Source organism: Myxocyprinus asiaticus, chromosome 48 (genome assembly GCF_019703515.2).
Source record: "Myxocyprinus asiaticus isolate MX2 ecotype Aquarium Trade chromosome 48, UBuf_Myxa_2, whole genome shotgun sequence".
Classification (NCBI taxonomy): Eukaryota; Metazoa; Chordata; class Actinopteri; order Cypriniformes; family Catostomidae; genus Myxocyprinus; species Myxocyprinus asiaticus.
The window spans coordinates 8,887,479-8,903,073 of NC_059391.1; the positions used below are offsets into that span (position 1 = coordinate 8,887,479).

General features: G+C 38.6%; 1 protein-coding gene across 7 annotated transcripts in view; it reads right to left on the reverse strand.

The window, feature by feature from the left end:
- LOC127437092 (F-box only protein 31-like) overlaps positions 1-15,595 on the reverse strand; it is a 40,473-nt gene that overhangs the window by 11,038 nt on the left and 13,840 nt on the right. For 4 of the 7 annotated variants that reach the window (XM_051691749.1, XM_051691754.1, XM_051691752.1 and 1 more), the window contains exons 2-4: positions 13,678-13,749; positions 5,925-6,001; positions 5,610-5,777 (exon numbers count right to left, since the gene is read on the reverse strand). In XM_051691749.1, coding sequence (XP_051547709.1) covers positions 5,610-5,777; positions 5,925-6,001; positions 13,678-13,749 — 317 coding nt within the window. Of the gene's footprint in view, positions 1-5,609; positions 5,778-5,924; positions 6,002-9,939; positions 10,027-13,677; positions 13,750-15,595 lie in introns of all 7 variants that reach the window. The other 3 variants (XM_051691748.1, XM_051691750.1, XM_051691751.1) reach the window with 1 other exon arrangement.

Genomic DNA, 15,595 nt, shown 5'->3' on the forward strand with positions numbered 1-15,595 from the left:
TCATTCAACAGTATGCCAATTGAAAACAGACCTGGAAAAACAGGAAAATCAAGGTATAGAAATCAGTGCTCCACAAATGTATATGGGGGTCAGCACACCTAAATCATCTGAAAATCCCTAATCACATCCAACACCAACTATTAATATTCAAACCTCTACATCTTCAACAGCTTTACCCAAGCCTTGTCCTACTGCCACAATAAAGACTGACCACATCAAATGGATGTTAACTACCTATGGAAGATCTAATGATGACCCAGACCCTTTGGCTTATATTTTCTCGCTCTGCATCCTTTGTCTAATGTGGAAATACTTGCAACTTTCCAAACAGTGCTACATGGTACAGCTCGTGACTGGTGGGAGGTAGCCAGGTTGCATGTAAGTTCATGGAATGAATTTTAATAATCCTTTCCATCTGCATTTCTTTCTGAAGACTATGAGGATGAATTGGTGGAGCGGGATTGAACACGACAACAAGGAGAGAAAGAATCAATCAGGGATTTAGCTTTTTCCTACAGAACACTTTGCATCAGGTGGAAGCCGACCCTAACAGAGGCTGACATAGCAAAGATGATCCTTAAGAACATCAGACCTTATCTTACAAGTCAACTACCTGGATGTGTTTCAACTGTAGAGGAACTAGTACACCTTGGTCATCAGCTAGAAAAGGACCATGATCAACAGTTGGAATATGAATGCAGGCATAATGCAAGACAAAGCAGGCCCGACAGGCCCCGAACAATTCTGGCCAAATTTCTGAGATCATGCGATAAAGATCTTGTGTTACGCGAGGAGTAAAGGAAGGCTTTCTTGGAAGAACAACAGCATTTTCTTGTTCCCAGTCTTTGCGAATTCGGCAAGAGAGAAACGTGATCGATTCAAGGAATGCAAGAAACATTTACATCAATGGAAGGTCGCTTTTGCACTGATATTCCCAGCCAAATTGAGAATAGATGCTAAGGATGGCCATAAAACATTCACAAGCCCACAGCAAGCGATGTCCTTCATAAAGTCAATGGAGTAAGTCATCTTGTTTGCACTCATGTTGCAGCCGAGTGGACCGGCTCACTGAACATTTGTTTGACTGTTTGATGAATCTGCACACTTTTTTGCGCTGGTTCCGCCTAGCGGCTGGAGTTTATTTTGTAGAGTAACACACCTTCAGGACAGTTTTATGGATGAATCTGCATGCTCTTTGTGTTTATTCTGCCTATTGACTGGAGTTTGTTTTATAGATTATCTTTTGCCATGTAAGTCTGTCTCACAAAATTTGTACAGAAACACTTGAGCAAGATTTGCCAACATGAGCAATCCGATGGCAAAGTTGTTGCGGGGGCTCTCGTAGAAGTACGTGGACTGTTTGAGTTTAGAGGGATGGACGCCAGTTGGCACTGTCGTGCACGGGTTAATGCGCATGTTTTTCTTTTTTCTGTTTGTTTAGTTTGGGGGGACGTTTGGGGTTTAATTGTTGCACTAATGTTGGAATGTGGTCTTTATAATTTTGTTTTTGACACAATCTATTTTTTCTAATATGTCAAAATGTCAGATGTTAAAATGAGTGTATTGTCTCTCTCCTTAAGCGTAAGAAATATGATATAGTGTTTCTTCAAGAAACACATCTTTCCCCGCAGGACGCTGAACAATTTGGGAAGTGGACATGTTTTCTTTAGTGCTGGCTCAAGTAAGAGCAAGGGAGTCATTACACTGATAAGCAAGCATCTACAATTCAAATATTTCAAACAGATTAAAGATAAATTAGGAAGAGTCATTATTATTTTAGCAGAAATTCAGGGGCAAAGTCTTATTTTGGCTAATATTTACGCACCTAACGTTGATAATCAGGGCTTTTTTATAGATCTTGAAGGGATGTTGCAAGCCGCTGGCACTCCTCATGGTATAATATTGGAAGGAGACTTTTGATGGACTCAGTTCTTGATCATAGTGAAGCAAAAGTGTGTAAGCCCTCTAGAGCAACATTGACGCTTCACAGGATGTGTAAAAATCTTGGTCTTACAGATATTTGGAGACAACTGAACCCATCTGGTAGGGACTATAAATTTGTCTATATTATTCTAGAACAGATTTTTTTTTTATATCTAAGTCCCTCATTTCATCTGTACTTGATTGCTCAGTTGGAAACATTTTAGTCTCAGATCACGCCCTGGTGAGTTTAGAGGTGTTGCCACATATGGAGAAAAGTAAATCATCTCGTTGGCGCCTTTTGCAAAATCCTGAATTCCAACAAATGTTAAAGGCTGAAATCAATGTTTATATGGAGAACAACTGGTCCTCAGTGTCCTCTGTGGGCGTGGCTTGGGAGGCACTTAAAGCGGTTCTTAGGGGCCGGATCATACAGTATACCTCATTCACCAAAAAATCCAAAGCACGAGAACTCGTGGAGTTGGAAGGGAATATTAAAAGTGCCAAGGCAGAGCTGAAGCGCCGAATGTCATCTGATGGCCTCAGAGAACAGACCCAATAGAAATACAGATATAATACTATTTTGTCGCAGAAGGTGGAGTTTTGGCTATTCAGGGCAAGACAGTCATATTTTGAGTCGGGGGACAAGGCAGGAAAATTTCTGGCTAGATATATAAAACAGAAAGAGTCTTTTTCTACCATTCCCTCAGTGAAATGTGCTGTTACCTCAGCCATTGATATTAATAATGCTTTTAAAGAATTCTATCTTGATCTCTATAGTTCCATGTCTTCGTCTACTGATGAGGATATTAGAAACTTTGTGGAACCATTAGAACTTCCTAAACTAATGGCTGAGCAAAAAATTCTCTTGATTCTGAGATAATCTTGGAGGAGTTTGGTGAGGTAATTAAGGCCTTGCCTACAAGCAAGGCTCCTGGGCCAGATGGCTTTGCCGCTGCGTTTTTAGATCTTATGCTACAGAACTGGCTCCACTTTTGCTAGAAGTTTATACGGAATCATTAAAGAATGGAAAACTTCCACCAACTGTGACGCAAGCCCGGATCAGTCTGATTCTTAAAAAGGACAAAGATCCAAGTGAGTGTAAGAATTACCGTCCAATTTCCCTGATCCAGCTAGACGTTAAAATATTGTCCAAAATTTTGGCTAACCGATTAAGTTATGACATCTCTTATACATATAGATCAGGTGGTGTTTATTCGGGGCCGTAGCTCTTCTGATAACATTAGGCATTTCATCTATATCATGTGGACGGTGGCGAATGATTAGACTCCAGTCGCTGCAATCTCACTTTACGGCGAAAAGGTGTTTGATATGGTAGAATGGGATTATCATATTAAGATTTTGGAAATACTTTTATTGGTTGGATTAAGTTACTTTATAGACATCCGGTAGCGGCGGTACAAATGAATGGATTAATTTCAGATTATTTTACTCTGGATAGGGGCACCCGGCAGGGTTGCCCTCTTTCCCCATTACTGTTATAGCAGCTGCGATAAGGAGGATGATTTTCCAGGGGTAGTTGCGGGAGGTGTGGCGCATAAGCTTTAGCTTTACACAGATGATATTTTATTATTCGTCTCCAAACCTACTAGATCTATGCCTTGCCTCCACAGAATTATTAATTCCTTTTCTAAGTTCTCGGGATACAGAGTTAATTTGTCTAAATCTGAAGCTTTGTTTCTGACAGCGTACTGCCCGATAATGGCTTTTCAGCCTGGCGCCTTCCAGGGCCCAAACAGGGTATTAAATATTTGGGTATTTTATTCCCAGCAAATTTGTGTGATTTAGTTAGAGTTAATTTTGACCCTTTAATAAAAAGGTTTGAGCGATGTGGGCAGGTGGGCTTCATTAAATTTATCTATGATTGGGAAAGTTAGTGTTATTAAAATGAATTGTATTCCAAAATTCAACCAACTCTCCCTATACATGTCCCCCTCTCTTATTTAAAGCAATTTGATAGCATAGTGAAGTCCTTCATTTGGAATGGTAAATGTCTCAGATTACATTTCAGTAAGCTGCATAGGCCGATTGACAAAGGTGGGATAGGCCTACCCAAGATTTTGTTTTATTATTATGCATTCGGTCTCAGACATTTGGCTCATTGGTTGCTTCCACCTGAGAGAGCCCCTCCGTGGTTTTGTATTGAACAGGAAGTTCTTGACCCTATTTCGCCATTGCATAGCCTTTCTATCAAACTAACCAGAGAAGTTACACCCTGTTATCTCACATTGGCACTCAGTATGGACAAAAGTGTCCAGAGTGTTAATTCAGACATTTACATAAATGTTGCCTCGAGCATATGGCTGAACCCAAAATTATGTATTAATAAGTCCCCTTTCTGCTGGTCAGAGGATTGTGAGGGGGGGTTACTACACTCGGTGACCTATATAAGAGTGGAGTGTTGAGATCCTTTGTAAATTCGGTTCAACATTTTGGGATTCCCAGATCTCAGTTCTTTAAGTATTTACAGCTGCGCCACCTGCTCTGTACTATTTTTGGGAGTAGCATACACCCCCCCTAAAGTGGCAGACTAATTCAGCGTCTGGGGGAAGGAGCTTTAACTTCATTTGAACTTTTGAAGAAGGGTCATCTAGATGACCAGGGAATTTTTCGTTTCGTTTGTGGGGAAATGGGGCAAATATTTGCCGTTTTTGGAGGGCTCTCGGGTAGGGGCAGTGGAGAGAGAGGTGTAGTTGTTAATGTGTGTGATTAATATATAGATATATATATATTTTTTGTATATACTCATATGTGACCACAGGAATGTTTGTTGAGGGTCAGGGAGGGGTTGGGTATTGGGAGGTGGAGGGGTAATAGTGGGGGTTAAATATTGATTCTGTGTATATAATTTTTGCTTTTCTTTGTTTAATGTATAAATCAATAAAACATTTAAATCACAAAAAAATCAAAAAATTTACATTACTGGGCTATGTAATCGTGCATTATTAACAACTTGAGATGAGTATACATTCCAGTGGGACTATCTTGTAGTAACTTTTACCTATAATAGCAGTCTTTTACCCGAGGCTATCTGCTAAAAGGGCAATGTAAAGTGACAACAGCTTGTGCATTTCTGTGACTGGAGTAAAGGAAATGACAAAACAGTGGCACACACCCTTAGTTTAGGAACCCCTAAACTGCAGCAATGTAATAAAATGAAACTTAGCCTATTTAACACTTTGCGATCTGTAATCACAATATCCCCCGAGTGCCGTTCAATTCAGTAACGCATGACAACAAGATATAAGCTTCAACAACCCTACCAGAAAACATATCCATGCATCATAGCAAGTAAACAACTTAGTCAAACAGTTAACAGTAAAACATCCATTCCAGACTGTTGTACTGTCACTGCAGAAAGTGAAGAAACATGCAAGGATGAATGACATACGCTTATATCACACCAAATCTGACCCCGTCAACACTTAATTCTTTATTGTCGGCTTACCGTAGTAAATTAGGCAAGGACAGGGTTTTGAACAAGGATTTTGTATGTACTCGCTCAATAATGGAATTTTGTTAATTATTCAGCAAAAATCTTCCGCAGTGCAGCTTTAAAACAGATGCTTTGTGCATTCAAACTTTCACATCAGATAGAGAGTGGTTATGGTAGTTATGTACACTATAATATGACCGGAGGTTTTTAATAATATGTTCAGTGCATTTACCTGAATGTCTCCTTTATGAGGGCCCTTATGGCCATACATACATTCTACTGTAGCTTTATTTTTCTCCCACATATGAATGCGGAAAAGAGGCCGTCTGCGCATGGGGTCCTCAACACGGGGATCATGGGGAGGTAAATACATCCAGCCTATAATGAATAGCCCATCAGCCTGAAATGATTAGAGCAAAGCAGAAAAAATGGTGAAACAACCAAAATATTATAATATTAAAGTCAAATATTAACAATTTTACTTGCCAAAAATTGGGATTTACCCATAGTTACAGTTAAGTTTTTTGTTGATAATGCAGGATCTTACCACCACATTCAGTAGTCCTCCATAGGGCCCTATGTCAGGCTGCCAGAGACCAAGGATGTGTCTATATGGATGTAGCACTGGACAACAAGTTTAAAACATACAGATTTAATGTCACAAAGCAGCAGATAGCATGCATAACATCAGCCCAGAAGAAATGTTAGATGGAATGAGAACACAAGGACATTTGGCTGCATGGTGCATGAATACATGAATGCATGTTGAGTGTGTGAGTATATGCTACTTATTTGCCATGCAACAACTTATATTATGAACAAAATAATAATTCTGGGAGTTAGGAGGATCATATGTACTCTTGCTTGATTTGTAAATATAGCTGTGTCCCCTGTAATTCATCTGCCAATAGGAGCTGTTATAATTAAACATAAATGATCTCACACAGTCAGTTTATGTTAGCGTAGAGTAGCTGCAATCTTTTGCACCCCTTGCCATCCTGTGTCTATCACACACGCATGCAGCACACCCAGGCGTGCACAGAGCTTGACAGAAGTTGGCCTTGTGCTGCTTTCAGATCAGTTTCTCTCTATCCTGCCAAATTCAAATCACAACTGCAACCCAAAATGAAATTATGTGCTTTATTACACGTTTCTCAGTAAAATGTCCAGCGGGGGGCGCCAAAAGTGAGTGAAATAGTGTCGTAATCAGATAAGGTTTTATTAGGTGAATGTTAGATGGAGGTGTTCATGAGTAAACTATACCTCTCTAACCTAAAACTTTAACCTAAACCTAATGACTAGTATCCTAAAAGCAAATGGGACATGAAAAGCAAATTTTCTGAAGCAACCACGTAATTTCTCGTCACTTATATGACACTTTCGTCTCACGTGTCAGGTTGTGTGCTTGGCTGGGCTTGAACCACGGCCTTAAAGTCCAACAATCTATCAGGTGAGCTACAGCGCAAGCTAATCACATTGAAATAAGTCTGTAAATGTAGGTGGGTCTGTAATACAAGCATTAAAATGTGTCATTTTTCAAATGATGAATTAGAGTAAAAGTGTTTTGATATCATAACATAGTGTGTGAGTAATAGAGCCAAAATTAAGTGTGTGTGTGTATATATATGTTATAAAGCCATAATCAGCTGTTGTAGTCGAGATTTGTGTGAAAGTGAATAAAACGCACAGCTGTTGTAGCTCCTCTAATGTTCATTTCACCAGGAAACTGTGGCAAAACTTAGAATATGGCACATACACTGATGAGCCAAAGCATTATGACCACCTGCCTAATATGTTTTTGGTCCCCCACGTGCTGCCAAGACAGCGCCGACCCGCCGAAGCATGGACTCTACAAGACCCTTGAAGGTGTCCTGTGGTATCTGGCACCAAGACATTAGCAGCAGATTCTTCAAGTCCATTAAGTTGAGAGGTGGAACCGCCATGGATCGGACTTGTTGGTCTAGCACATCCCACAGATGCCCAATCGGATTGAGATCTGGGGAATTTGGAGGCCAGAGCAACACCTTGAACTCTTTATAATGTTCCTCAAACCATTCTTCAACAATGTATGCAGTGTGGCAGGGTGCATTATCCTGCTTAAAGAGACCACTGCCATCAGGGAATATCATTGCCATAAACGGGTGTACCTGGTCTGCAACGATGTTTAGGTATCTGGCACATGTCAAATTGATGTCCACATGAATGGACGGACCTAGGATTTTCCAGCAGAACACTGCCCAGAGCATTATAATCCCTCCACCGCCTTGTCATCTTTCCACAGTGCATCCTGGTGCCATCACTTCCCCAGGTAAACAGTGCACACGTACACAGCCGTCCATGTGATGTAAAAATAAACCAGACTCATAGGACCAGGCGACCTTCTTCCACTGCTCCAAGGTCCAGTTCTGACGCTCGCGTGCCCATTGTTGACGCTTTCGAAAGTGGACAGGGGTCATCATGGGCACTCTGACTGGTCTGCAGCTACACAGCCCCATACGTAGCAGGGTGCGATGCACTGTGTGTTGTGACACATTCCTTCCGTAAGCATCATTAAAATTTGTGTGGATTAAAAAGTGACTTGTGCCACAGTAGACCTTCTGTCGGTTTGGACCAGATGGGATAGCCTTCATTGCCCTCGCGCATCGATGAGCTTTGGCTGCCCAACACCCTGATGTAGGATTGTGGTTTGTCCCTCCTCGGACCAAGTCAGTAAGTACTCACCTCTGCTGACTGGGAACACCCCACAAGCCTTGGCGATTCAGAGATGCTCTGACCCAGTCGTCTGGCCATGACAATTTGGCCCCTGTCAAATTCACTCAGGTCTTTACTCCTGCATTCAACATGTTGACTACGAGAACTGATTGTTCGTTTACCATCTAATCTACCCATACCTTGACATGTGCCCTTGTTAGATGATCAATGTTATTCGCTTCACCTGTGAGTGGTCATAATGTTTTGATTCATTAGTGTAAAAACAGTTAGCAAAAATGTAGTTATATTATTGGTCACTCTATGAGACTTGGAGTTCTTTTTAGGATCATATTGCCCACAACCCCACAGGCAACAGAAGATGTCCTCTTTCAACTTTTTCCAGGCAAGAAATGTGAGGCCAAAACTGATATATGTCACTGCAGTTTTCAAATGTATAAAACAAAAAGTCAAGTAATAATGAATTTAAAGGTATTGAATTAAGCTGAATGAATGAATCATGTAACGAAGGTATGATGTTTTGTTTGACACAATTTTTGGTAGCAAGTCTCATAGTGGCGAACTGTCTTACTACATATTCAAAAGTATGTACTTTCCCATCAGCAGCGAAGCTGCAGCGAAGTACTTTTAGTGCATAGTAGAACTATGCAACATGGGATTGACACTTAAAGGAATGTTTTGGGTTCAAAATAACCATAGAAAATAATTTTGACTTGTCCCTCAATTTGTTAATACAAACCAAAAATGTTTTTACAGTAAAGTACTTGGACGTCTACGGGGCAAGGCATTCCGGAGCGTTTAAAAGCAAAAATGTGCAAAGATATAAAATTGTCTAAATCATCCTTTAAGTGATGAGACTATTGTTCTAGGCTCTATGTTAAAAGTCCCTGTGCATGCTATTCAAAAGTTAGTGATACGGGTTTACTGACTTTGCATGGTCATGACAGGAGTTGAACAGCTGGATATAACTTTGCACAGACAAGATCAGTAAGCTAGTGGCATTGAAACAAAGTACTTTGATGTTTATTATAGTGCAATGTCTTACCACATATAGACTTATGTGGTAGGCTAAGTGCATTACTGTAAACACGATTTTTGCTTGTTTTTACAACTTGAGGGAAAAGTCATCATTTTTTTCTGTGGTAATTTACAGCATGTCACAAATGCTGTAAATAGAGCTTAATAGAGTATTGAACATGGAACATTCCATTAAGGTAGTTAAGTTAGCTAGATATGTGAATGAATAATGTAATTTAGCTAAAGGGGTCTGTAGTATCAAGACGCAATTTTTTTTATAATGGGGAAGTCAAATTGCAAAAATGTCTTAATTTATATTCAAAAGTATGTACTGTACTTTTCCATCACCAGCGAAGTACAGTATGCACTTTTAGTGCATAGTAGATGTAGTACTATTCTTCATTCTGCCTTTATCCATTATATTAAAATGCTCATATCATACATTTCTTTATTATTTAATTTGTTTCCTTGAGGTCCACTTATAACGTTAGTAATGTCATAATTTTGTTTTTCATTACCAATTTGCAGGAAACCAAAAAGGTTTTGTTGACATGTAAACATGGACGGCTGTGTGTTAATATCTTGCTGACATCTTGCTTATCAAAGTGCTCTTTTTGGACTGGAGAGGAAGTTTTGAGTTCCGAACGTTACAGTGTTTTCATAGTATAATGGACTCTTATCTCACAAGATGAAGGAAACTTTTATTCCTCACGATATGACCTCTTTTAAGTGAAACACTCTCAGATCAGCAGCAAAGACCACCTTCAACCAACACCTTTCGCAGGCAGTGATGTGTTTCCACCACTACAAAGCCTTCAAACACGGCCAGTACATACAGTGTGTGTACACGTCCCGATAGTCCATATGCTCATAATCAGGGAGGAGCTTCATAAAGCGTCCCGACTTCACCTGCGGGTTCACACCTGGAGAGGTACGTGGGTGAGTATGCCACAGGAAGAGAAGAGAGGCAAAAGAGTAGAATAGCTGAACACATATGAGGTGGACACTGTGTGTGTTAGCAAGGGCTGGGCGATACATCAAATTCCTGACATATTTGTGATGATTTTGGCTGCAATGTAAAATTAAGCAAGATCGTGAGTATCACAATGATTTTAAGACGCTTTTTATTGGGCCATTAAATGTTCCAAAGAGACTGTCATTAGACTAATAGATTAAGGATCCTTCCTTGTCTTGCGATTCGGGAACAGGAGTTGCGTCAAATGAAAAAAAAAAAAAAACAGTAACAAAAATGGCAAAAGAGTTGTTAAGTTTGATTCATTTGTGTAAATCGGTTTTAGCTGTGTGTTTCAATGAATCGACTGAAAACTCTTATTCAACGATTCTTTTACTTAATCTCTCAAAAATGTTCACCAAGATCTCAATGAGGCTTTTTTTATATAGTAAAATGTTTTAGTAAAAATATACAGTATGTAGGTCAATCTTACCATTTATTATCATGAATTGGTATATTAGTGCATATAATAATGAAAATAATGATTTTCATAAAATGAAAACTATTAAATATCATTCCGCGTTAGGGCTGGGTATTGATACAGATTCCCTGATTCAGTTTGATTCCAGTTCACAAGCTCTTGATTTCGATTCAATTCAATCAATTCATATGGGTTTATTTCAGATATAATGTCCCTTTTGCTTACATATAAAATAAATTATCTCCCAGCTAATGATGTTAATTATACAAGGGACATTTGAACTCGGTACATTAGGAAAATATAAATTTTACTAATTATATTTTATCATTTTGGTCACATTTTGGCTTTTTAAAAATGAACAAATAAATGTATTCAATAAAAAATAAGATATTATATTTCATATATTGTTTTCATTACATATTTATTGTTAAATTGCATAATTTGTACTATTTACAAGTATTTACACTGATTTGTCGAACACTTGCTAAAACCAGTACTGTCTCTTTAACAAAAAAACCCCCCGGCATTTCTGTAAACAGCGCCTTTAAATGAGTGCACGTTAACTAGAGAGGACTCGAATGGCTTTACCTCATCTGTGCGATGCATGATTTTTTGTAGTTGTTTTCTGTAAAGAACAGAAAGGGTATTAAAAGAGACTGTATTCAATGACAAATGGGTTGCGTGGATCTCGTCTTTGACACACATTACACGGAACAACTTTTACTCTCAACACGCAGTGAAAGGATCTCTCTGATGAACACTTCACGACTAAACTACACAATTACTGGTGAGTGAAATGTAAACATTTACCAGCCAGTTGTCAAATATATTCACTTTAGTCACATAGCGTGAAATTTGGTTGCAAATGCGAGTGATTTCCTCTCATTTTAGTGGAGTGTTGCGCATAGATTAAAAGATCGATCTTAGGATTTAAGAATCGATATCGAGACCGTTCAAATGAAGATTGCGATGCATCGGAAAAACAATATTTTTACCCACCCCTATTCCTTGTGCTCATTTGGAGAAACATAGTGTGGAAATTAGATTTGACTGTGTTTAACTACATACCAGGACACTTCAGAAGAAACTAACATCAATCGTGCATCCCAGCTAAAATGTATGTTCTTAAAATGTTTTCCAAACAATACATTTGTAGTTGCAGGAACATTAAAATGTTCTGTTTTCTTAATGCGAGTTGAGAGTTGAACGTCATTTAAACGTTAGCACAACATTTCTTAGAACGTGAAAACCTCCAGAAAACATAATTTGCTTAATTATCAATTTTCACTCTTAGGGAAAAAAAGGAACAAAATATATTTTATGGGAGTACAAACAATATTGTCCTAACAACTTTTCTCCTAACATTCTGAGAACTAATAATGTTGAATTATTGAATCTTAATAATGTCATATACCTGTATGGATATTCCATTAACATTATTTAAACAACATGTGTTTATAACCTTTTCATAATGTTAGCCAAAGTTGTTCCCTGAGGTGGGATGATTTAACCCAGGGGGGACAGGAACCTTGAAAGCAATAGTGGGAGAGAGGAATATTGATTTTCTGTTGCATAGGAAACTTCATTTAAATGATATCGATTCATAAATCCCAAGATCAATCTTTTACTCGATGCGCAACCTTCCATTAAAATGAGAGCAAATCACTCACATTTGCAACCAATTTTCACACTATGCGACTAAAAATGTCTATGATTTGCCACTGGCTGGTAAATGTTCGGATTTTACTCATCAGTGGTTGAATATTTTGAAACTTTTATTGTGTGTTAAGTAAAAGTTTGGTTTGACTCTTTACTTAGTGAGTGTCCAAAGTTTGACTCTTTCAGTATGTGTTCAAAGAAGAGATCCACGCAATCAACACAAATAAACATTTAGTTCTAATCATGCATAGCACGGATGAGGAAAAGAAGCCATTCAAGTCTCTCTCATTAATATGTGCTCATTTACAGATGATCTTTAAAGAAATGCTGGTTTTCTTAAAGAGACAGTACCGATATTTCACACGTGTTCAACATATGTAAATAAACACTTGTAAAAAGTACTAATTATGCATGTAAACAATAAACATGTAACAAAATATAATATATTCAATAAAATCTAATATTTATTGATTGAATACATGGATTTGTTCATTTTTAAAAAGCTACAATGTGACCAAAATAATGAAAAACTAATAAAATATAATTAGTCAAATCAATTTTTTTCATAATGTAGCTAGTTAGAAGGTCCCCTGTATAATTAACAGCATTAGCTGGGAGAGACTCTTTCAAATGTAAGCAGAATCGACATTGTAACAGAAATATACCCATATGAATCAATACTGAATCGAATTCGGAATCGAATCGAGAGCTTGTGGATAGGAATCGAATCTGGAAATCTGTATCAATACCCAGCTCTAAAAGTCAAATAGCTTTTTATATTTAGTTATGAGCTGAATGGGAAGACAAACCCTTTTGATCAATTTAGACAGCATAATACTCTCAGTGGGTCGTGCAGTTAAACTGGTCTGTGGTTAAGCGGATGATAACCCACAATTCTGTTTGCTCTGATATAATTGTAATTTTTTTATATAAATGAGAAATTACTGCTATCAATGTTTTTCAAACTAGCATACATGATTTATGGTGGACTGGAAAATTAAAAATGGCGCTTCATGTTAAAAAGTTTGCCGACCCCTGTTTTAACCTGTTGAGATACCAAGGTTTAAACCAGCAATGTGAACACCTAATTTCCTTTACATACAAGACAAACTAAACAAGGTGGGTGTAATTGACCATAAAGTGTCATGGAGAGTTCATATGAATGTAGAAAGCATCATGAGCATGTGACAAATGATGTGAATGATCTTTAATGGTGGTGAAGTGATGACATTGAACTACCAAACAGATCTGTTTGTTGGGTTGCAAAGTCTAAACGGCATTTAAACAGAGACCAATGTCTAGATGGTTATGTATTGATTTGTTGGCAAAGATGAAGAGAGTACTTTTTAAAAACATTCTGCATGAAGACTAAGGCTTGGAATGAATATAATTAAATGCTTTAACGTGTATATGTTTATACATTAAAAAGTCAGAGTGACTGACAAGGAAAGTAACTGTTGAGGTTACAGTGGAATTACTTACGTTTGACATATAGCTCTCGGCTTGACATACCCACAATCTCCATCTTCCGTAGGTCATCCTTCATACCGAATTCTGCAAGAAGACAACAACTAATGACAAAATGCAACTATACAACACAGTTTAAAAAAATCTAGCTTACTGGGCTATTTAGTAAGTTTCACTTCAGCACTGATAGAATGCAATATGTTCTTTTGTGTTTAAAGCTGATTAACATTATGAATACAGCCACATCAACAATATAAACTAGTGCACACAGACAATAGTATCTATCCATTTTATAATTATAATCTTGCTATTTCAAAGATTATATTTCTATTATTTCTATTCTATTCTATTCAACCAGAAGTTTAAATTACTTCTCGAGCCACTATTTTTTTTTTTTATTAAATTAGCCAATTAATTAAAAATGATTTTGGCTAGATTAAAATATTTAAATAGCTGTATTTAAGAATTCAGAGATTTTAGCCCTTTTGTGATATTATATATGTTGTTTTGTGGCAAATATTATAATTTTTTTTCCCTTTTTCACCCAATTTGGAATGCCCAATTTCCAGTGTGCTTTTTAAGTCCTCGTGGTCGCGTAGTGATTCGCCTCAGTCCGGGCGGCGGAGGACGAATCTCAGTTGCCTCTGCGTCTGAGATCGTCAACCCGCGCATCTTATCACGTGGCTTGTTGAGCACGTTGCCACGGAGACATAGCGCGTGTGGACGCTTCACGCCATCCACCGCGGCATCCGCGCTCAACTCACCACGCGCCCCACCGAGAGCGAACCACATTATAGCGACCACGAGGAGGTTACCCCATTTGACTCTACCCTCCCTAGCAACTGGGCCAATTTGGTTGCTTAGGAGACCTGGCTGGAGTCACTCAGCACACCCTGGGATTCGAACTAGCGAACTCCAGGAGGTGGTAGCCAGCGTATTTTACCATTGAGCTACCCAGGCCCCTGCAAATAGTTGTTTTGTGTGATGTCACCATTAGGGTGATCTGTGTTCTCTTTGGTCAAGTTGGAGCCTGTTAACACTCACTGCGTCCGAATATCCATACATAATTCCCTACTATATAGTATGCCAAAAACAGTATGCCAATGGAATAGTATGTTAGAATCCTCAGTATTCATGATGCAGTAAGCGAGAAATGCCCGGATGTCCTACTCTATATGGTGAGTGTGGATCGACTGGACACTTTACAAACCCATTATCCCTCTGGAGATGACACGACGTCACGTTTACGACGCTGGATTTAAAAGAATCGCGAATCGGATGCCTCTGTAAGCGAAATATATACAAAGAAAGCTGTTCATCGTGTTTAAATGGTGCTTGTTTTACAAAACCAGAGCTGATTATTTCCGCTGTTGTTGTTCTTACGTCATTGTGGAGGCGAGGGCGTGGTCGAGCGTTTGTCTGAGGAGAGAGGAAGCGGTAAGGGTTTTCACCTGAGATGAATTGCTGTTAATTGCGGTTTCTATGTTCGCAGTGACGGGGGAAATAAAAAGGGGCCAGACCTCAAGAGTGAGAGAGAGAACACAGTTGATAAGATGTGTGTGTTGGCTGCTGCCATTTCAATGAGAGAACATGTTGAGTGGCTTTTCTGAAGCTACGCCGTTGCGTATTCAAGTGAACGTGTTTTTGTTATTAATATATTTACCTTTGAGTTGGATTCACCGTCTCCCACTTCCTCATTCTTTGAATGTGTTACGGTCATATATTTGGTTGAAGTATGTCTGAATTCTATTCATACTACTCGCATGCATACCTAAAATTATGTACTGTTTTACCGGCTGAGAAGTGGGTCCTTCAACAAATACAGTAACTGCGAGTAAATCACTCGCATGTGCAACCAAATTTTGTGCTACGTGATTAAATATGTATTTTATTAGCAACTGGCGAGTAAATATTCAGATTTTACTCGGCAGAG